The sequence below is a fragment of the Hippocampus zosterae genome, chromosome 9, assembly GCF_025434085.1.
Source record: "Hippocampus zosterae strain Florida chromosome 9, ASM2543408v3, whole genome shotgun sequence".
Classification (NCBI taxonomy): domain Eukaryota; kingdom Metazoa; phylum Chordata; class Actinopteri; order Syngnathiformes; family Syngnathidae; genus Hippocampus; species Hippocampus zosterae.
This window is the reverse complement of record NC_067459.1, coordinates 15,638,659-15,662,853: the sequence shown is the minus strand read 5'-3', so window position 1 is coordinate 15,662,853 and position 24,195 is coordinate 15,638,659. Positions and strand designations below refer to the sequence as shown.

At 43.6% G+C, this 24,195-nt stretch overlaps 1 protein-coding gene across 2 annotated transcripts; it reads right to left on the bottom strand.

Moving 5' to 3' along the window:
* Nucleotides 1-1,138: 1,138 nt before the first annotated feature.
* LOC127607657 (arf-GAP with GTPase, ANK repeat and PH domain-containing protein 1-like) lies at nt 1,139-22,646 on the bottom strand. Of its 2 annotated transcripts, none has more exons than XM_052076158.1 (20): nt 21,902-22,646; nt 20,390-21,550; nt 16,122-16,180; nt 15,951-16,038; nt 15,512-15,597; nt 15,282-15,423; nt 13,902-14,036; nt 13,673-13,794; nt 12,174-12,335; nt 10,181-10,264; nt 9,819-9,923; nt 9,567-9,714; nt 7,850-7,978; nt 7,633-7,761; nt 7,399-7,458; nt 6,411-6,562; nt 5,760-5,850; nt 4,951-5,173; nt 3,655-3,958; nt 1,139-2,598 (listed from the first exon to the last, which is right to left on the bottom strand). In XM_052076158.1, the coding sequence occupies exons 2-20, from the start codon at nt 21,465-21,467 to the stop codon at nt 2,308-2,310; spliced, it is 3,588 nt and encodes a 1,195-aa protein (XP_051932118.1). In that variant the 5' UTR covers nt 21,468-21,550; nt 21,902-22,646; the 3' UTR covers nt 1,139-2,307. The 2 variants fall into 2 exon arrangements, with proteins under 2 accessions (XP_051932118.1, XP_051932117.1); XM_052076157.1 differs by having other exon boundaries at nt 7,633-7,770; nt 21,902-22,642.
* Nucleotides 22,647-24,195: the final 1,549 nt, after the last annotated feature.

Below are 24,195 nucleotides of genomic sequence, written 5' to 3'. Positions count from 1 at the left end.
AACACGGCTTGCGTTTTTTAACGCCGCAAATAAATAAATAAAATTAACAATAATAATATTTAAAAAAAATCAAAAACACAGATCATGACCTCCATGTTTTTGGAACCTGGAAAAATTCAATGCAGGGGCCACTGGGACCAAACGCCATCACTTCTGTCTTCTTTTCAATGAGATGCAAGAAATTCAGTGCGATGCAAGAAATTCAGTGCCACCCACGTTTTGATTTCTTCGAGACAGGATGAAAGTGGCCTCGATGAGAAAGTGTTTTTTTTTTAGCTCCAACAGTCATACATATACCAGCTGAAGGAAATACCATGTTTTATTCCAAACAAACCACCAGGTATCTGCAAGAAAAAATAATTCAAGCGTCACAACAACCTAAAGAGCAGTATGACAAAATCAAAATCATCAAATCATCAAACAAATGGCGCTCATCTGAAGAAAGTTTTGGGAATGACCCAGTCAGAGCCCTAATACCCCTCCCGGTGGTGTTTTAGAAACAATTTTCAGACTGTATCTGGCATACACAAGCTCTTTACCTTTGCCCTGAGGCCCCGGAGACATTGCAAGTTGGTGTAGATCATTCGTGCTGTCATGTTTTGACAGTACTTTGAAGAAGAGCATCAAATATTTAGCATGTTGGTTTATTTAATCCTCCCTACAAGTGTTCCCTTGTTCCACCCTAAATAAGGGGTTGAAGAGTGAAACGTCAACACGAATTCAGAGCAATTTTAATCTGTCTGTGTTTATGGTTTTATATGGGTCGCTCATGACAGTTTTGCCTCTTCTTAATGAATGTGTTGTTTGCTTTTAATAATTGACAGTCCTTTCGATCATAAAGCATCTGGTTCAGGTCTCTTGAGTCTACAGCTGGCAGTGACGAAGCTCCATCATAAAAGTCAGGCCGGTGCACTGGCCTAGAAAGATGTGGGCCAAAGCCAAGAAGCAGACAATCTGACAGTGAGATGATGAGTGTGAAGTGATTTTTACTGGCTGATTACTGCTGAGCGGCATCATGTTCCTGTCATCTTGGGGGGGGGGGGGGGGGGGGGGGACATGACATAAACAGAGTCTCGCCCCCATGCAGCATTAGTCGTTTCCTTTTTGATGCAAAGTAAACAGCTGGAAGTAGGCTGGCTGTATTGATAACGAATGCTTTATGAATCATTGCATGAGTAAAAAAATACAAATGAATCGAGACCTTTTTACAGCACAGACATGTATACTCAGCAACTGTCATTAGATGAACACAGAATTACATCAAGTACGGATGGAATGACTTCTTTTTAGGCTCCTCTTGAAATCGCCGCATGGGCAACATTCCTCTTTTCCTCACACTGATTATTAGCCACTTGTAAACATTCATACCACTGCTCACTTGTATATATATGTACATTTGAAAACAATCTACTAAATAAGACTTTTAATCTCTATTAGGTTCGGCAGGAGAGAGAGTTAACATCCATGAAAGCGGCACCTTCCTGACGACATGACCGTTTTAAAATACATTCAGTTGAAATGAAGGCATTTCCTTTGCTCATACGAACATCACCACAGTGGCCCGCTGCTTGGAGTCATTCACTTTCAAGATATGCAAAATGCACAAATCATGTACAGTGTTGATGTCGCGCACAGTGATACAAACATTACATAGAAATCTTAGTCTTGAGCTTTGAGTTAATTATCAAAGGAACACCAAAGCAAGAAATCTCCTCCCAAGCCATTTTTTGTACACAGAACCAACCACCCGTACAAAAAGTACAATGCTGGAAATTAAGCACTTTTTTTCCGATTTATAGAGTTCTATCATCCTATCTCTTGATTTTCTTCAAAACAAAAGCAGCCTTTGTAGCGGAATTTTAAAACGAACTGTCCGTTAGGCTGTGTTGAACGCAACACAATACAGACACTCTCTTGTAAATACCGATAAAGTGATGGCATTTCAAACAGATACATACAGCCCAGTTCATTAGCTTATTGCAGTTCTTCATTTGGATGAGAGATCCCCCCCGAACCCCTCCGAGCCCCTTAACACAGGTCGATTTCCTTTCATCACTCTTGCTGCATGGGCCAGTTTTGTCTTCTTTCTCCCCATTTCAGTCTCTATCTCTCTTTTACACACATCAGTCCATTTGGGCTTGTGTCACAGTACTAGTGCAACTTCTTAGCACATGTTCCTCCACACACACACACGCTCACATACATTTCTATATTATATGTGTGTGTGTGTGTATGTGTATATATATATATATATATATATATATATATATATACACACACACACAAACCCCACCCTCTCCTCTCGTCTTATGATACGGCTTTTCTTGACGTACTGTAGCTGAAGCTGGTTGCCCCGCCACCACCGCCCCTGTGCGAGATCCTGAGCGTCGTGGCGACCGTCAGGTTGGGCGTCATGGCAACGGAGAAGCCTGGGTTGGCTGCGGATGGGAATCCTGCTGTTGTGGCAGCGGAAGGGGCGCACTCATTGGGACATCCATACTGCAGCAGAATGTCGGCGCATTCCTGGCTGCCCGCCATGCGAGCCAGGGTCAGCGCTGTTTGCCCTTGAGCGTCCTTGTACCTAACGTCACATCCGTACTGACAACAAGGAGAAATGCAACAATAGGCTTTACATTTTAACAAATTATACCATACACATAACTGAATGTTTTGCACTTTTGTGATTATTGTTAAGTGATGTCTTTTTAAGAGACATTTTAACTACACTCATATTTGTTCCTCCTAACTAGGATTTTCCTTGTGTTTTATTTTATTTTTTTATGACCGTGGCACAGTGAGATCTGTTGCAGATATAAAGTGCCTGACAAATAAAAGGTATACTTATTATTCATATATTCATTTTTATTATTATTTGGTTTGGTGGCCTCGCCAACGATGCAGATTTAAGGGCCATAAAAAAGGCCATGTTGTATCACGAGCTAAAAATTTTATTGACTTTTCGAGGTATAAAGCGAGATCCAACTGGCTGTCGTCAAGTGTAGGAATGCAATACATATAGTAAAAATAGTATTGTGTTTCATATTCTGGGATATAATTTCTTGTATCTGGGCTGAAAAGCAAAGCATGGAGAGTCTCTGTCATAATATTATAGTTATGATTATTTTTGTGACTATTATTACTACTGCTAATACTGTACTACTATTATCATTATTCATGCTATTCACTCTCCAGACGCTTTATTAGGAACAGGTGCAGGCGCACACTCTCAGGAGATGGATCATAAATTCCACTTTTACACACCTAACTACAAAAAAAAAAAGTAAACAATGTACGCTATCCCTAATTTCTCTTTTAAGCATTCAGACACCTAAAACGTGAAAATCAAATACATCAAGGAAATACACCATGATACACTACATATTGATAATTGAAGATAATCGTCTCTCTCAATTGTGAGACTAAGAAAGGTTTTCTTATCTTATCAATTAAAGGCTAAAAACCTGTTGAATGTATGCTCTATTGCAACCTGTAACACTGTAATGATTACATCTCTTGCAGTGTCAGTCAAAACTCAGAATTGTAATTGTAACTTTCCATACAAGTCTGACTGGTTTCATAATGTTATGGTGGTCAGTGAGTATACATCCCAGTCAGCAAAGCCATAATGGGACACAAAGAGCAAAGTCAACTGACCCAAACGAGAAGCTGAGTCATCACCACGTTGGCCTGCTGACAGGCAGCATGAAGGGCAGAGCCGGGCAGCCGCAGCGCCAGGAGGGACCGGGAGGAGAGCGCCATGCTGGGGGGGCCGTTGATGTCTTCCTTAGTGCAGTGAGCCAAAAGGAGCAGCAGCTTGGGGAGATTGTGCTCCATCGCAGCCAGCAGAAGACGGCCGGAGAGTGTGATGTCGGGACCCTCGTTGGGAGTAGGAGGGGGCAAAGGCGCCACAAAAAGTTTCTGCTCATATTTGGCCCGAATCCACGACTCTCGTTCCTCTCTGGAAAAAGCAAAGAAAATAAAGCGGTTGACCTCCAAGGACAGCAAGAACATTGCTGCTGGCCTAAACCATGTAAGAAGCGCAGATCTACATTTCAAATGTTGTCATGGTTCTTCCATGAAATTGTACATCGCTATTCCTCACAGTCTGCATTTTATTTCTCTTGGCTGCACGACATGTATGTGAATGTTATATTTCTTTATTTATTCATTGTCTGTTCTACCCTGAGCTTTCTGAATCTGCGATTCTGGCCGATGAGCAGTATCAGCAATGGGACACAGTAAAACTTGTTACACTCCACGTAGACAAGCAAAACGCATCTGTATCGGCACACATTAATTTGACAAATTTGCATCTCTGGTAATTATGATGCATTCTACATTATATTTATTTATTGATTTTGTCATGTTGTGAGATAAAATATTGGCTCGCAATAACGTCAATGTTTTTTCGTTCTTCTCATTGACTGATCAGAGTAAAAGTTGTTATAGGTCTTCTGCCTCGAAACATCCATCCATCCATCCACTTTTCGATCCACTTCATCATCACAAGAGTCGCAGGGGGTGCTGGAGCCTATCTCAGCCGGGGGAGACCCTGAACTGGTTGCCAGCCAATCACAGGGCACACAGAGACGAACAACCATCCTGCTCAAACTCACGCCTAGGGACAATTTTGAGTGCTCAATCAGCCTGCCATGCATGTTTTTGGAATGTGGCAGGAAACCAGAGTCCCCGGGGAAAACCCATGCATGCACGGGGAGAACATGCAAAGACCACACAAGCCAGGATCAAACCCACTACCCACTGTGAGGTCGACACGCGAATCACCCGCCCTGTCTCGAAACAATAACATTTTAAAAGCATTGATTAGAAAAAGATTCTTGAGTGACAGCCCTCACTCATGGCAAACACACCTAAATCAGTGCATCTGGTTTGTCCACTGTGACATGCATATCAAATAAACATAAATGCAAATATTTCAACTGTCATTACCTGGTAGCGTCAGGCGGCGGTTTACGGTGGCCCATCGTGCGCGCCTCCCATATACAGTTCACCATGTGGTTGCCAATTGCACTGAGAACCAGCGTGAGCTCTCGCGGTAGATCGTCCAAATCGAGTGAGCGAACGCGCGAAACGTGAGTCCCCAAGTTCCTGTGGATCCCCGAACACTCGATGCAGATGAGCGCGCCGAGGTTCAAACTGGCCCATGTGGGATCTTGGAAAGAAGAAAAAAAAACACACACACACACACTGGCAATGACGATCTTTACCGCTCACTCGCCACTTCCTGAGGTTCACGTCTAAACTCAGTCTAAAAGGATCCAATGCAAAATCTACATCCAAGATTCTTCCTTTACAAGAAGGATCATGCAAGAAGATTATAGTCGATGAGAAGAAATAATGTTTTATTCATTAGTGGAGAAAAGTGCCATTTCTTCCGACATAATGGTGACCCAATTTTGAGTCAGTGGAATAATTAACATATCAAAGTGGGGGTTTTTTTGCAGCTTGTAATCAAGATTTTAAAACTGATTTCTGTAATGCACCGTCACATTCTGAGATCTCCCCACCAACGCCACGCCGCTCCCGCTGTTATCAGTCGAGTGTGCAAGAATGTGAGCAATTGCTCAATAACGAACGGGCGACTTTGTTCTATTCTTCTGTTAACTATTATTCATTTTCAAACGAATGCAATAAGAAGACGAAAGGTGATTGATGCAGTACATGAGTAGCTTTGAAATAGTCGGATGTGGCACAGTAGACAGACACAAGAGGTTTGAGTTGACAAAGGTGTCACTAACTGGGAGCATCGCAGTCGACACAGAAGCCGTTTCCTTTTGCATTGCGAATCGCCTGCAGAGCGACGGCTTCGCTCTGGCTGTTCTTGCGAGCCTGTGAAGAAAAAAAAAAAACCACCAAGTGTGCAGTGTTAAATGTGTTCTCCTTCATTTAGCACTGCAACTTGAACCAAATCTGCCTATGTACTTGAACAAGCTTCCATAAAATGACTTGGTTTGAAAAATGGTTTCATTTAAAAAAAAAACACCTGCATCGGTGCATTAATATGTGATATAGGAGAATATTACATTTTTAAGCGCTCATCCACGGATGTGTCCTTGTTGCAGTGGCACAAGACAATATTGCGCAGGCCTGACATCATAACACGCTTGTGATGAAGTTGCTTCAGCAGTGGAAAAAAAAAATCAATTAAACTGTCTTTATCTTTTGGACAAAAGCCAACACAGCTGTGTTGTAAGGTCAAGGTAAAGTCAAGGATGAAATGTAATTTTCTTTTGCAAAAAGATAGCAGACACCATTGAATATGAGGTGCAGGATCTTAAAAAAAAGTTTTAATTTGTTTACGTGTGCGTGTGTGTGTGTGTGTGTGTGTGTGTGTGTGTGTGTGTGTGTGTGTGTGTGTGTGTGTGTGTGTGTGTGTGTGTGTGTCCAACCTTGTTCTTACTGCTCTCACACAGCTGCAAGCTGGCCAAGATCTGACTCTCGATAGCCTGCACCCAGGAATCCCTCTCCTCCACACTTTGAGCTTCAAAATGCCACGTCTGGCCAGAACTCGACACAATGACAAAGTCATTGTTTTCTTCATCTGCCTCACACACACATACAGAAACACACCCACACACAAAAGCTCTCTTAGAATTGAAATATGTTTGCGACTTCTGCATTTTTTTTTTAGATACTTTTACGAAATCATCTGTGTTATTGTAAAGGATGACATTGAACCAAGCAATTACCCATCCAACTGAATTCAATAGTTCATTTGTAATATTCAGTAGCAATGTAGCCTTACAGCATTTCATTGTTGTTGCTGTAAACAACATTTATGTCCATTTTGGTCTTTTTTTAATTGTCCATGGGATGTCTGCATTTCGGACATCCCATGATTGCAAAAAAATATATATATATTCTGACAAAAATGGACATACAGCTTTTCCACAGCACAGCAATGATATGATGCAATGTCTTTCCTCAATGTGACTCAACCACAGCAGCACGTCACAAACGATATAAGATACTAGACCACAGGTGTCAAAGTCAAGGCCCGGGGGTCAGATCTGGCCCGCGAAAGCAAATCATCTGTGTCAACTTCCATGATCCTTGTTTAAATCTGTACCGAAATCTCAAATTGTCATACATAATAAATAACGGTGCCATTGTGCAGTAATTTTGTTACCCTGTTTATACACACTTGAGCAATAATTGAACAAATACGTGACTGATTTCAACACTAGTGAGCCATCATTTTTTTTGTGTGTGTGTACAAGTAATAATACGATGTGATGAAAAAACATTTCTTTGGTTTCAGGATCTTAACGGCCCTCCGAGGGAAGATGGCCCCCGACAAAAAATGAGTTTGACACCCCTGTACTAGACAATAAGAGCTCAGAAGATGTAACGAGATAGGACATTACCAAACATTACCTGTTTTGCTCACGTTCCTTAAGCTACCAAAGCTTTTTAGTTTCCACATTTTGCGCTTGGCTGGAAAAAATAAAAACAACAACAACAATCGAAATCATTAAAATTGCGAGAATTCGACAATGTGCGTTTTTTTCAGCTAAACATTCCATGATACCTTTTATAGTTAAAAGAAAGCGACAATCCAAACTAATCTTTATTTATTTGTGAGTTTTACAATATGGAGAAACTCATCACCATCTGCTTGGCCAATGGTGGCGTCCCCTTTCTGGTTCATGCTCTTCTTTCTGCGATGTTTCTTCCTGTCCTCCACTGGGGATGTGGAGCCTACATCTTTGGTGGACGAGGAGCTGGACACACCCTCAACTGCAGAGTCTGCTGACACGTTCACAGACACTGAATCATCCCACACTTGGATACCGACTACTTCCAGAATCCTGTTGCTTTCTCTCACCAACACTTTGAGCGTGGTTGGAGACGTTGGAAGAACATCGCTGCACGCCTCTGTTACTCCTCAGGAAGAGAGCGCCCCCGACCCCCTCCATGTCATCCGCTTGCAGGAGGCTGCTGGCACTGACCGGAACTATGACAAGCATCAAGTCGATGTATAAGTTAAAAAGAAACAAACAAACAAAAAACAACTCTGTGCTGCTGTAAGTTAAAAAAAAAAAAAAAAAAAAAAAACCTGTGCTACTGTTGAACTACATAATCAACACAGAGCTCTATAACGTATTCGCAGTAGTCTCGATATGATCTATTTATTCATCTCCAGCTGCCTCTCCAAAGGTGACGATTCTTCCGATTCCGGCGTGTGCCATTCACAAGAGCATCACATTTATTTATTTATTCATGTTCAGGTAGTACTTATTTGCCGCTTCACTCCTTTTGTTCATGTTGTAAATATACATCAGATATATTTGATTTAAAAACACAGTATACATGCATTTTATTTGTGTGTGTGTGCTACTGTTGCTGTAAAAATGTCACGTCGCGTGTCCGCCAGCAGGTGGCGGGTTTTCTCCCCCGCCATCCGCGCACCTGTCCGTAATTTCGGGCTGATTACCCTCTTTTATTAAGAGACTCCGACAGTCATCTCGCTGCCGGAGAATTCCACGCCGTGCCATTGCTCTCTCGTGCTAATTCCTCGTTTATAGATTACCCGTTGCCTTCTTGCCTTGCGGCCTTTACTCTTGCCATTCGCGATTAGTCACTAAATTGTACTCTCTTATATTGCCTATTCAGTAGTTCCTCGCACTTTGTTTTTTCGGCGAGCGTTTTCGGTTGTTTCCTTATTTCTCCCCTGGTCCTTACTTGACCAGCGTTTTGTGTTACCGTTTTTTCCCTGTCGGGCTCTTTCTGTTTTTGTCATTAAAGACACTCTTTGTTTTGACAAGGTTCTTTCGTGTCTGTTTTCCGGGGATCCAACTCTTTATTTTCATTGTTCTGCACGAAGCGATAGTTATCGCTTCAGACAGAACGTGACAAAAAATCTGGATTTGCCAATGGTTGAACAGCTAATTTCTATTCATCCCCGCAAACCACACCCCCCACCCCCACCGGGATTCTACTGGTTGCTTGTTCACTCTCATGAATTGCTCAGCCAAGGATTTTGTTTTCATCTTTTTCATTTGTTTGTTTGCAAGCAGGATTACGCATGAGGCCATTTGAGCGATTTGCGATGAAAAAGACTCTGATTTAGACTCCAATGGTGTGAATAAAACGTTGAACCATTTATAACAATTATGTAAGCACGGTTAGGTATTTCTAACATGTCCACTTCAAAGTTGTGAGGTTCTGGGTTCGAATCAGGGGCAAACACTTTTGTGCACCACTGTACACAAGCTGCAACAAGTTGGCAGTAAGTCCAGGATTCTCACCTGCAACTCTGATAAGTCTGATCTATAAAAATGGAGGGATTTTTCATCATTTTCTTTTTGTTTTATTTTGATGTAAATAAAACTAATAAATTGACAATTTAGGAATATGCAAGAAATGAGTTTTGAGGAAACCCTACAACTGTTCCTGACCCAAATTAGGATTGCAATGCCTGGTTGGGGCTCTGAAGTATACAGATAGGATTTGGTGTTGACAATTTTATTCATCCGAATATAATTTTGCTACCTTTTATATCCGTCAAGGGATGCGTCGCACATCAGTATATTTTCGCTCACCCAGACTGGCACCCTCTGGTCCCTGCACATCTTTGAGTCCGACTGGAGGGCCGCCGGTAGGTACAGCACGAGGGGGACGTTTTCCTGGCACCTTCACCGTCACTCGCAGCAGGTCCATTTCTTTCCCGGGTGTGTTTAGCATGTAGTCCTGCCAAGTCAATAACCACCGCATTACAACTAACTACTTTGGACCAGTTGGTTGATGTCTCAGCATTGTAAACCATCCAAAGCGCTCTATCCAAACATACTCACATTGACATTGGAGTGGTATGACAGGATGCCATCACTGGAGAGGGTGACGTATTTCTTCTTCCACTCTTTATTGAGTGAGTTCCCGCTGCGCTTGAGCAAGAAACCCTGGTAGAGGCCCCAGCACAAAAAAGGTGAAAATGCACTGTTGATATTTTGTGAGTGAATCTCACACGGTTAGGCAGCGTGATGGCCGGTGGCAGCCAAAAACACCCACAGCGTATTATCTAGCCGATGGGGTATGCATTAATTCACACAATGACAGGTGTCCTTAGATGTGTCATTTGAAGGGAGTCGCGGTGTGATGTCTTCTGCTCAAGTTCATTGGATGGACCAGAGATTTGTATTCTGGATCTTTGTTTTACCTGCTTGATCGGAATAAAGCGCCCGCTTCCCACGTCTCCTTTGCAGTCTGCACTTCGCCTGGCTGAGTCACTGCCTCTTCGACCCTGAAGGAAACACAAGGAGACAACTTTTTTTTTTAAGCGTATTGATGCTGAAACTATTACAGAGTGGAAACTCAAAATACACGTCCCACAGAAAATAAAGGGAAAGGGAATTGTGTGTATATATATATATATATATATATATATATATTGCTTGTCTTCATTCGGGTCTTCATTAGATTGGACTGAAGCCTGCACATTTCGAATAAGCGTTGGGATGCAAGCAAGACCGGTCACCAGAAAATCGCAGGTCACGTTTTGACGGCTAGGCCTAACAGACAGGAGTTTTTATTGAGTTTCTCGTTAAGTATGAAATGCCCTGGCCACAACTAACTTCAACAACAAATTCTCAAGCTCTGGGGAGTATCCACAGGCCTCACAATCTTCATTCGCTGCTCCTTCTGCTCCTGGCTCACCACCGTTTCATCGCCAGCTGGCCTGTGGCACTGAAACAGTCTGTCTCACAGCTAACGACACGCAAGCCATGCAACCTTCTGCTCACACAATAAAGCTACGTTAGCATCTCACAACTAATGATACACTGAAGACGACGTGAAAGGCATTAGACCAAGTTAGAGATGCGAGCGTTATTTTAGATTCACAAGTGGTCTTTATTAATAAAGAGACTGAAAGTGGCTCGAGTTAGGCAATGTCTGGCCGTGCATTCGATGTCTTGGACTTCAATGGGGATTTTTCTAACTTAAGTCGCCTCCTAATAGCATCACTATTCATCCATCCGTTTTCCGATCTGCTTTATCCTCACAAGGGTCGCGGTGCGTGCTGGAGCCTGCATCAGCCGTCTTCGGGCAGTAGGCGGGAGACACGCTGAACTGGTTGCCAGCCAATCGCAGGGCCCACACAGACAAACAACCATCCACACACACACTCCTAGGGACAATTTAGAGCGCCCAATCAGCCTGCCATGCATGTTTTTGGAATGTGGGAGGAAACCGGAGTACCCGGAGAAAACCCACGCAGCCCCGGGGAGAACATGCAAACTCCACACAGGAAGGCCTGAGCTGGAATCGAACCCGGTACCTCTGCACTGTGAGGTCGACTAGCTAAGCACTAGACCACCGAGCAGCCTACCATCACTATCATGTTCCAATTTTAGAGGCCATCAATGACACACATTATAAAAGCATGCAACTGCGCCACATATATCATCATAGTGTTTTGTTTAGATTTTTGTTTTCTTGCATGCATTAAATCAATTGTAAAGGGAAGAATGTTGGCACTGGCAGGGAAGTGAGCTCCATAATGAGCAGGTCATAAGTCATTCGCATGTCTGACATATTACAGAAATGACACCTCCAATATAGTCACACCAAGTGGCAAATTAGACTTAACCTGCTAAACGCTGCTAATTGAAAGGAGCCCTTCGAGAAACAAAGGGATTACAACATGCACACTCCGTGCGGGCCAATTAAAAAGAACCTCTGTGGTTGAGGAGGACTCAGCTAATGTATTTAATTATGGATATGGCCAGCTTCATTGGTTTAAAGTGTCATTTTTCATCCATCCGTCCATTTTCCGAACAGCTTGATCCTCTCCTATCCTATTGTCGCGGGGGGTGCTGGAGCCTATCCCAGCTGTCTCCGGGCAGTAGGCGGGGGACACCCTGAATCAGTTGCCAGCCAATCGCAGGGCACACAGAGACGAACAACCATTCACACCCACACTCACACCTAGGGACAATTTAGAGCGGCCAATCAGCCTGCCATGCATGTTTTTGGAATGTGGGAGGAAACCGGAGCACCCGGAGAAAACCCACGCAGGCCGGGGAGAACATGCAAACTCCACACAGGGAGGCCGGAGCTGGAATCGAACCCGGTACCTCTGCACTGTTAAGCCGACGTGCTAACCACTGGACTTCAAAATATTTACATGCTCGTGCTTGGCATGCGCTTACCGAAAAGCGTGCGTTGCGTCTGCGGGTGGCACTGCGGACTGAGCCAGGAGTGCCACTGTCTTGTTTCTCCCCTCTTGCCGACCTGCCAATCTCTTTATGGCTAATCACAGGGGTGGAGGGAAGCGATGAGGAGTAATCGCTACTCTGACCTCCATTACTGGCCTGCAAACGAAGGAGAAGGAGAGGGGTGGGGGTTGACAGAGCAATAGAAAGAGGTTAAAGGTCTCCATTGAGTCGAGGCACTAATTAATCGCGGCATGTGTAAAATGTTATTAAATATTTCCCATGACCGTGCTTGTAAAAACTGTAATTAACACAAATAACTTTTTTTTTTTTTATTGAAGGGTAATATGAGCCACATTACTTTTCAAGAGATGTAATTATTTCCCGCACTTTCATTACTGGGTGCCTTTTCTTTAGTTTCTTCAGTTAGAACAAAAATACAGTTAATGTTCATCAGAAAAAATGGGCATGTGACCCAGGGGAAAATGAACAATAAATCAACGGATTTAAAAAAAAGATGAGTTATAGTTATTTCCCATATTCTATAAAAATAATCAATTTCTTTTGGACTGATTGATGATTGGGTGCCTTTCAATAGAAACATGTACTCAGGTCACATGGTGGAACACAGAGCGGAACCGTGCATCTCCTTTTAACGTTCAAACACAGACTTGGGGCTTTATTTTCTTAGACAGCACATCTGCGACGCGACGCAAATGCCGGCGGAGGATCGCTGCGTGTGTTTGCCATTTTGGCAGAGCGGTCTCCGCCAAGCTGGGTGAGCTGGCACAGTCGAAGGAGTACGTTGGAGATGTGCCTGACTGAACAACAATTTGGTGGCAGAACGTGGATCTAAACCTAATGCCTAATCAGACAATGTCAACCCCTCGCACAGGTTACTCAGCTGGTGTAATGTGACGTAAATAATTCATATATTTGTGAATCATTGTACTTCATCGTCTTATATAATTTCACTGGGTGGCACAGCAGTAAGTAGCAAATAAACAATAAAGAGTGGCGCAGATGGGCTTTTTCAAGCGAGCCACATTTGAATACAATACCTGCTGATTTATATAGCGCTTTCACAACAGCGGCAGCTGTAACAAAGTGCTCAACAAAACAGTTAACAAAGTAAAACAATAAACACGACACATAACATAAAACATGGACAGTCGTGCAGTCCTAACCACTTTTCCATCACACGCTTTGATAGAATGAGGGGAGGCACTTTGATTACCACTGATTAAAGTTGTCTGTGACCGCACCCACAGCGGCGCAGACCTCCTTCTCGCAAAACTGCCAAAATGTACTTGTCTGTGAAATCACCAATATCGGGTCTAACTCAGCTCCGTGCAGAGATAAGTTACACGCCGCGTAGGATTTTTGCTGGTCACCAAAATACAGTCCAGGGTTGCTTATCCTCCAAAGCAAACTGACGCTGGCGTTAAACCCAGGAGACAACAGCAGGAATGTGACATATTCTTTCAGTCCTTTACCTGTCCTGGATAGACACCAGACACTGGGGTGGAGCCTCCAGAGTGACTGGGAGAGTTTGGAAGAGATTTACAGGAAGCTAGTAAAGCAGCTTGCTTCTTGGCAGCCATGATCTTCTGAGCAGCTGCAGCAAAAATAATAATAAAATAGTTTATACATGCACACAAACACACACGCAAAAAGTTTCCCACATATGTTTAGAGAGTCATAGCTGATAAGACTGTGAGATACCATCAGTGAAGACTCTGTTGACGTTGAGGCCGTACGTGGCACATGTTTCGTAGTAGGTGCAACGGCGCACGTCTGAGCAGAGCTGCCTGGCCCGAGCGTCGTCGATGACCCTTGGGTTGCTGCTGCTGATCTTATCTGGTGAAGACACAAGTACTAAATCACAGCTAGAATGTCTGATATCTCCTATAAAACCCCGTTTTATTCCCCACAGAACCACTTTTTCTATTTTTTGTTTCCTTGTCTCAACTCTAGCACTCATGGCAGACAGAATACTGCTTCCATAAAATGAATTGCTTCTGTTCAAGGTTTCTTCCATAGTAGCTTTTCTTTGACCTCCTCAAAAGTGTTGCTTATGTTTGGATTTGACGACTCCGAAACCCCTTAGATTAGATTAGGTACTTAGATTGTCATTACTATGGATCACAATTACAGTGATCAACTAATATTTAAAGAAATGCTCGCTAACCAGTGAAAAATGTGACCATTTACATTTTAACTTGCACACATCTTTATCGAGTAGAAGATGTGCGTGCACAGAAAATGCGAAGACCCATTGCATGCATTTTGCCGCCTCCCACGAGGCCCAACTCAGACAGTCAAATTGTTTATATTCCGAGCAGATTTGCAAGAGGAGTGAGTGGGTGTGTGAGAGCGAGACGAGCAGTGAAGCAGGTTTAGAGTAAACTGAAAATCAGATGAAAGGAGTCAAAGGTGTTAGGTTTCAAATATTAGTTGGAAGTGTTTTCACATTTGCAACGCTGAAAGTTTACAGTCCAAAATGAAATTCAAAAGCATTTCATTTCAAACCATATTTTAAATAGATCAGGCAAAATAATCTGAAACGGATAACACAATCTTGTTCACTCTAGGGATGCTCTTGTTAACAAGCCAAGGTTTTTCAACAGATAAGAGTCTGAATTTTTTTCGTTTTCCCCCCTGATATTTACATTTGGTGGGGATTGTGGAGGGGTGGAGAATCCATCTTCCATCTTCTAATCCAACCAGAGAGCTTTTTTTTAAAAACTTGCTTATCGGTGACCCACTCCAAAATTCTGATCATGTAAAGAATTTTAAAAACACATTTGAATTGAACTGAATTGAATGCAACTTTATTGTCAAATGTGCTGTACGTATGTGTAACATACAGCACAGATGACATTTCTTCCCTCTCAACATAAATTTCTGCTCAAGCAATGTTTTATCACAAAAAAAAAAAATTAACATTGTTGCAATGCTTTTAAATGTTATTTGACTGTCAGTGCCGAAGTCCAAATTCTAGCGTCCACTCTGATCAATTTAAATACTTGTGATGGAATTTAATCTTGACTTTAAGCAATTATCTGGCCTGGACCTCTTAAAATGCGTTTATGACCACCTCACCCTGCGTGCCCACGACTACGAAAGGTATCTCGGTGACAGGCCGGTAGACGGCAAGCTGATGGTATATCTTGTACACTTCCTGGAAACTGGCCTCGTTTTCCAAACTGAAGACCAGGATAACCGCATCGAGCCAGCTTGCGAACTGAAGACAAGGCAGACAAAGAGCAGGCGATACACAAGACAAGAACTAATTCGTTTAGATGCAAGTTAAGGTCGATTTCCCAACTCACCTGGGCTCCTGGGAGTTCCGTCTCCTCTCTGATGATCAACAAGTGGCTCTGCCCATCAATCAAGACATCCTTAATGTACTGACGCCCTGGATTATACAAATCATGATTAAGACTTGCAATAGAAAACAAGGAACGAACATACATTTTAAGGGTCGATATCTAGTTCTTCCACGTCGGGTGGAAATGTGAAGCAGTGGTTGTTTGTCTTTGTGATCCCTGCAATTGGCAGCCACAATCAGCCCAAGGTCTGCTCCACAGTCAGCTGGGATAAGCTCCAGCTCACCTGTGACCCGAGTGAGACTAACCGCCACAGAAAACAGATGGAAGGCTCGATGTACAGACAGATGCTATTATTGTACCTAATGTTACGGTCAAAGAACGTATGAGTGACTCTGTCATGAAAGAATGTGGAAATGATTAGAGTGCGAACCCAACCGACCTTCGGCATTCTCCAGTGACAGGTAACTTCCTGTCAAGTGTCTGTGGACCAGCGCAGACTTCCCACTGCACAGGCCCCCCAACACAGCCTGACACACAAACACACACAAATTAAAGCACTAAGAATCTCATTTAAAGTCAAAGCTTTGATTATGAAGGCAGACAATCTTACCAGGTGAAGTTCTTGCACAGTTTGAGTGATGGTCCATTCCTGACTGCTGGTGCACGCAGCTAGAGCCAAAAAGGAGAAGGCGGTTCATAAAAGCAGCGATACGTGAACAAACAGGAGCCAAGTTTGAAAACTGATGTCGTTCTTGACTTTCATGCTTTGCTTCTTCTCATGAGAGAGACATCGTGATGACTGAGGAGCCCATTAAAACGTCAGGCTGACAGTGGATTTCATTTCTGTGGATTTGTTGTCCGACTCGTCCTTGAGCTGTCATCTGTCACAGAGGTTTTTTCAAGGTGTGAGCCAGTAAACTTCCTCTCAGTGATCATAAAACAACTGATGCCTTCCCTACTCTCCATCCTCCAATATACACACTCTAAATGCTATAGACATAAAAAAGAATAACTCAGACAAGAAAATTCATTCCAAAACAAACCACAGTTGACGCACACATTCACATCTAGTGCCTTCCACTCATTCAAATCTCTTAGAATATGTAAAATGTTTTTTTCTCCCCCTCAGTGGATATACCTAATTTGTTCATCACACTGCCTTGCGAACTACAGTGTGTGGGATTTGTGATTAAATGATATTCAAATGTTTTTGTAACATGGTTGATTTTATTGTCCACAAGTTAGATAAAAAAAGAGTCATTTTGATCATGTGTATTCTATTTTTAGAATGCTTTTGAACGCATTGCATTTGTCCCTTTAGCTTTTATCCACTGAAAATTGAAATCTATCTGTGAAACAGTACACAGTACATTGCTGAATGAATCATGTTGCCAAATGAAGGGCGGCTATGTGCTCACTCAAAGCCAGGGGTGGCCAACCAGTCAGAGACTAAGAGACAATTTTTTTTACTGCGTTACTGCAAAGAGACAAACACACACACGCACATGCACGACCATGCACTCGCGCACATATACATGCACGCCACGACGAGCAACAGCCGCAGTGCCCGAACACAAATAAAACCTTAAGACACAAACACACAAATATTTTTTCCCCCCATTTCCTTCTCCCACCGCTCGCGGTCGACTTGGGACCAGTCTGTTGGCTCTTGGTTGATTGCGATCGACATATTGGGCACCTCTGCCCTAAAAACAGAGGTAATTTGCTGACTAGCTTAGCACTTAGCGCCTTTGTCTGCGCATGAGCGGTGATTCAGTCATCTGATTGGTTGTCCTCTATGTCAATCAAGTAACGGGACTGATGATAGGCTGACGTAGTACATTCTGTGTGTTATGCATCGTTGTTCGAATGGCAGCGCCATCGCTGAGGCGTTTTCGACAATTGTCATGTGAAAGCCCGGGAGCCGCATGGAACCAGCCACAGAGCCGCATGCGGCTCGTGAGCCGCGGGTTGGCCACCCCTGCTCAAAGCAAACATTCGCCAATTACAGTATCTCCACCATCATTGTTTGACCTGTTAGCAGATATACAAACAGAATATCTGTATACGAGGAAATAAAACTACAATTATAAGGGCAGGGGAAAAAAAGGGACATCGACTGAGTATTTTAACAGGTTTTTCACTATCTGGTGTAAACGCACCCTGCGTGATTCTGCTCAAGAGATGAACATTAATGTGGCCATGGAAACCATCGTTAGTCTGCATGACTCAGTCTGTTTGAACACACACACACACACACACACACACACACACACACACACACACACACACACACACACACACACACACACAATCGCGCGCATGCAGAAGGTCTTTCTTGTGATGTTGTGCAAAATACACCCACACTGTCGTCTGTCGCGCTAGGGACGCGTTCCACCTTAAACCTCGTTTGACAACTGTTCCCTTCCAACCCCTCGCCCTAATCCTCCATCTTTGGACAATCCCTGCGCTCCCCTTCATCGGCGTCACACCACCCACCAAACAACAACTCTCACAGCTGGCTGTTGCCACGGCAACTCCTTTTTCCAGAAGCCTCCATACAATGAATGGTCCCTCTCGGTCGCGGCGACATGTGAAAGGCATAAAGAGGCAGTGTCCACCTCTGTATGTGTGTGCCATCGCGCGTGCAAACGGAGTAAATATCACTTTGTGTCATTTATGCCTCAATATGTTAAAGGCTACAGGGGAAATGTAGACGACGTCACATTACTCTTTAATAGTCAACGTGTCGTCAGTGTGAATGCTGATGACCATCCACACAGAGCAGGAAGTAGTAGCTTGTTCTCTGCATGAACACAGCTCTATGTCTCCCCGACCTTAATTATTCATGTCCCACTTACTCCTTACAAATTATTCAGCTCTTGCTTCGATACCACAATCACCATCATACACAACTTCCTTCAGTTTAGGGCTCGGGAAAAGGGAGCATCTTGTTTTTAATATTCTCATTGACAATATCAATATTGATGCTGCTGTTTGATTTTGACAAGACTGAACCATTTTCTTGTTTGCGAACAATTTTATGTGAAACATTGTTTGTTTAAAAAGTCGCACTTGAGGCCCCTGGAGTTGTTTGAGGATTATTAATTGAACAATCTTGACATATTGTCACATTCTGAGGGTTTTAAAAAGTCAGAGGCAATCACTACCAGGATGCAATTAACATCCATTCATACATCCATCCATTATCTGAACTGCTTATCCTCATGAGGGTCGCGGGTGTGCCAGCGCCTCGGCCAGCAGTCTTTGGATTGATTTTCCTTGCTATAGCGGATCTAAAATGTCGCCATACCACTGGTCAAATGCAAATGTTTTTTGTTTGAAAAAAAAAAAAGGGGGGCGAGACCAAGATAAATTATGATTTTTTTTTTCTTACCACTATTGAGACCTATAACATGTACTCACTTCGGAAAAAAATGAAACCTTTCAAGAGGGCCAATACCAGATGACTGTGTTCAGAATCAACCAGCCACAAAAGGCCACCATACTTAGAGTGAAGCATGTTGGTGGTTATCATCAACCTTTGGAGATGTTTTATCAGCTGGAATTTGCGCCTTAGGTCTAGGTGAGGCGGAATTATGAAAAGCCTACTAGAACAGCTAAACGTTATTCAGTGAATTTGCATGTGATTGGTTCATTCTGAACACAGCCACATTCTCAGTTTTAAGAGGATGTGCACACTTTTGGAAACGCGTTATGTCAGTTCTTTTTTTTCTCCTCTTGAGAAGATTTCTAAATTGTATTAATTGAGTTGTACAACTATAGATCACATAATTAGTGGGAGGAGGGCGGGGGTCTTTATAGGATGTATTTTGGTTATTTTTTTTTTTTTAATATCACAAAAACCTTGCATTTGAATAGGGGTGTGTAGACTTTTTATATCCACTGTACAATATATCCATCCACTGCATGAAAGACACGAGTGAATACATTTTCAAGTGTACCCGTATGTGTATTCTAAGAAAGGGGTAGCAGCAAGAGTTTAAACATGACAAATATTGTCAAAACAAGCCCCTATTTTAATTCTCCATCAATTTATTGTTAACAACATTATGTAAACGAGAACCCAATAACTGATGTCAGGAAATGGGATATCCAGTTAAAATGGTTAACCCCTTGGTCGGATTTCACTGAAAATTAAAATTGGTTATCTTCTCAGAAGAGGATAGTTCGACCGTGGTTTGTTTTTTCCTTCTCCCTACCCAGCGTTTTCCTTTCTGAATTCTGATTGTAATTTCCCCATTGCGGGACGAATAAAGGATATCTTATCTTATCTTATCTTACTATAAATGTAGATTTTTAAAAAATGGCAACATTTTACACACTCTGTTTGAAATACCAACGAAACATGGTTGCCATTTTGTGTGTGTGTGTGTTTTTTTTTTACACTTTGAGAATCATTTGTATGCCAGATCCTGTCTGACAATTTTTTGCACCATTCTCAAACATTCCTGGTCAATCGGATACTGTCTACTAATTATAATATTAGATATGCCCGTGTTTAACTCATTCAGGACCAGCCAATTCTGGACCAAGTCTGAAAAGACGTTAAACGTCTTTGGGAGTGAATGAGTTCAAGAATGCGTGAGAGCGATTATGAGAATCAGGTGGGAGTTGGTAATATATGATCACTATCGATAGTATGACGGCTCCTTTATTTAAAATCAGAGAGGTGAAGATATGTTCCTGCAATCAAAGTTTTGCATCGGGATCTTCTCTCTGTTGCATCGGCGTGCCAGTGACAGCGAGAATGCAGCCGCAGCGTTTGAAATAATGGGCCGATTATATGTTAAAAGTACAGCGAGCCCACCATAGATCTCTGTCATGTTCACTGAGATGAATCAATGAAGAACTTACCCTCCTCCTCGCTGGAGCCCCTGTCCGCGGCGGGATACAAGGCGGATGCAGTGCTGACATTTGGGGGCGCAGCTGCACTTTTGGAGAAAATGCCACTGATGAACTTGAGCATCTTGCGGTCACGGACGGGAGCTCTATGGATTGTTCCTCCTTGGCAATGTAGGTCGCTGTTATCCAGAGTACGACTGGTGGTTTTTCTTGGAGGCCGGTTGACATCGCAGGTGACGGGTGTAACCAAGGAAACCTTAAATCTGTCCTCGTGAGAGTTCTCCCTGTTCATGATTCCGGAATAGCCTCCGCTGAGGGGAGCCGCGGGACGAATGAGCGTTCCTCTGCCATCGCTGTCGGCCCAAGACGCCCTGTAAGGCCCCAGAGTTGTAGCTGCCATTAAGGGGGACTGATCCCCGATACGGTTATCCCTCCGCTCCAGAGTCTTTGCAGAGTGATACAAGCTGTTGTTGGCGTCTCGGGCTTCCTTCCAGCATGCTGCGTTGGCTCCCGCATGCGGCCTCATCAAGACTTCGGGGCGCTTTCTAACCTGAGGCGGCACTGAAAAAGGGAGGCTGCAGCGCGAACGGTTGTTGAGCTCCGCTCCGTTTTCGCCCTTTGGGAAGAGCCTTGGAGGCTCCCGATAGAGTTCCGTCTTGGGACGCGAGGCGTCGCTGCGAGGCCCCTCTCTGCGTACGGTGGTCTCGAAGCTGCCGCCGCTGTACACCTTCACCATTTGCCTCAATGAAGGGTGGACGGGAGCAGTGTCCTTGCTTTTAGCGATCGGGACGTCTTTTTGGTCTCTTCTCTCCGCTTTGATCCACTTCTCATTCGGGCTGCCATACTTGACCTGCACCTGCTCCACTTCTTCTCCCGCTTGTGTGCTCTCTTTATCCGACGCTTGTGGACCAGCACGTGCTTCCTCCTCTTTTTTGGGGTCATGTCTCACCTCCTCACTCTCTTTCGGGCTGCCTTCGCCCTCCTTCTCCACTTGTTTCCCAGCTACATCCTCTGGCAAAGCCTCAACCTTCACCAGAGTGAGGGAGATGAGATAGGTGGTGCGTCTCTGTGGGTTGTCTGCTTGGCTCATTGGGACGCAAGACCTCAGCACAGTAGCACCTTCTCTCCGACCAGTCCACGCATGCAAAACTCCGTCATGGCAGCGGGAGCGAACTGAAACAGAGAAGAGAATCTGGAATCATCGTACAGCTTGGAAAAACGGAGGCTGGACACAAATTTTTGAAAATATTTAAATGCCTTACACAGTCGAGACTGCCCCCCCCCCCTCACTTAATCCCCATCCATGCACACTGCTACTACTTGTCTCTACCACTAATTCATTCATGATCCCTTTCTTGCTTTAGCTCTTATGTACAAATCTGACAGGTAGACACATAGATGAAAGCATGATGCCTGGGGGCTTCTAAGATGGTAATATGCATTATTATTTAGCTATCGTTGCACTAGAAAAGCCACAAATGTCACATTCCCCCAGATTTTTCCCCCCCTGAATTGTGTTCATACCGTCATTCTGTTGCACAGCAATTAGATAGGTCCGGGTTAAAAAATGAATGATTCTTTTGGCGATCGAATGGTATCAAACGGGATATCAGCCGGAGCGGATGATGAAGAGCTGATCCATCCAAAAGGGAAATAAAAATAGGTGAAAGTGAGCCTGCTTTGGGGGTGCGGGGGGTGGAGTAAGAAGGAAATCATTCACTTGTCACGATGCGTCTTGCAGCTGGAGCCTCCATTTGACAATGTCATACACAAAACCAGGAATTCACAGCAGGATGACTACTGGGGGGTGGGAAAAAAAGCCCATCTGTTGTGACATAGCGCGAAAATGGAAGAAATTCTAAAATAGCACACAATGCTTCCTTGTCTGGATCGGTCCCTTGGAGAAAATCTCTCGGTCACCGCATCCTCTCCTCCGAGCGCCTCGTCCAATTAGCAAGTCAATAAAATGTGTCTGTAAGGCAGAGGAAGCCCACCAGCTCAACACAGCCCCTCCTCCGTTTTTCCTCCCCTCAAAGCCTCCAGTTACTCTCCCGTAATCCTGCAGCACAACTGGACTCGCTGGCTCCAAGGAGATGCTAACTGTGAGGTGGTGGCGGTTGTTGCTCACGTTCATCAGATTTTTATTGGTGCACACTACAAAAGAGATGGAGGGTGGTGGTGGTGGGGAGAGTGGGGGGGGGGGTCTGTTGGGGTGGAGACAAACCTTTTGCCAGTGTTCATCTGCCCTGGTGCTCTCTCTCTCTCTCTCTCTCTCTCTCCTGTCCTTTCCAAAGCAATTTGTGGGCCCGCTCGCACTGCCTGGCCGCTCATGTACAAAAGAGAAGATGCACAGGAGATGAGATGAATTAGCATATCTACGCTCGTAGACTCCATTTAACATCAAATGAAAAACTGGAAGATTTAGGAGCAAAAGAAGAGGGAGAGAGAAGGAAGCATGAAAACCTCGGGAGGCGAAATGTCACTTTTGTCAATGACAAAAAGACGCTTTGCCAAGGCCAACTACTGTATGCCGTCCTCTTTCTGTAGCACTCCTCATTAGGGTTGCGGGTGAGATGGAGCCGACTTTGGGCGACTGGCAGGGTGCACCCTGGACTGGTCGCCGGCCATTTAATTGCAGAGCACAAGTCAAGTCAAGTGTATTTATAGAGCACTTTAGACCAGCCATCGATGCATACAAAGCGCTGTACATGGAGCAATTTAACATACACAATAAACAGTAAGACGAATCGGTAATAAAGGCGGTAGAAAGCACCAAGCAGTAAAATCAAGAACAAATCTAAGTCATGCTGAGTCGAACGCCAAAGAATACAAGTGAGTTTTGAGGAGGGTTTTGAAGATGGGTTGCGAGGAGGCTTGCCGAATGCAACAGAAAAGGCTCGATCCCACAAATAGATTAGCAACCGTTCACGGCACTCATTCATACCTCTGGGCTATTTGGGGTCTTTAGTGTAACAATTTGCATGTTTTTGTAATGGAGGATAAGGAGCAAGCATTGGAGAACATGTCAATTCCAAACGGGAAAACCAGTGCAGCATTTCGAATCTCACAACTGTGAGTGAAAAATGCTAACTGCTATTCAACTGTGCCACCGCTGCCAAGGTCTAATTTTGAGTGACACCAAATTGAATAGGTCTACTTTGTGCACATGCCTGAACCGTGTTCGTCGAATGTTATTCAATATGAAATGTTCACATAAGTGTGGAGGAGGGGATTCTGATTGAATATTTTAATTTGGATTTTCAACAAAAATATCTCCTTGAAGGAGGGGAAATGATATTGTTAGGCAAAAGGCAAACCAAACAAACTGAAGACTAAAGGGAAACATGACGACGAAGAACATTGAAGAAACACAGATTGAATGAAACCACTGAAGTAAGTACAAACACATTAACAGGACATTGAGGCACACCTGGACAAGAAGAGTAGCTGGAGGAAGCTAACTGGTTGACGCAAGGAATAGTGGTGATGAGAACAGATGGAGCGAAAAAAAACAAACGAGCAGGCAACCCGTGGTCATGGGACACAGGAAAACAAGCCATAACATGAAAAAAACAATTTCATCAAAACAATGCAAAAGCCAATATGAATACTGATAGTGACTAAAATATGATATCATCCAGGAATTTTCAAATGTACTGATGACAAACATGTATGTGTGACCGTATTGATTTAACAGCAAGCTTAACTTAATAATAACCTACCTCGCATGACGCAAAAGAGAGTCCCGGTAGACGATGCACTTTTCTCCATTTATTGAATGCCAGGAGAACAATACAACACAGTTGGTACACTTATGG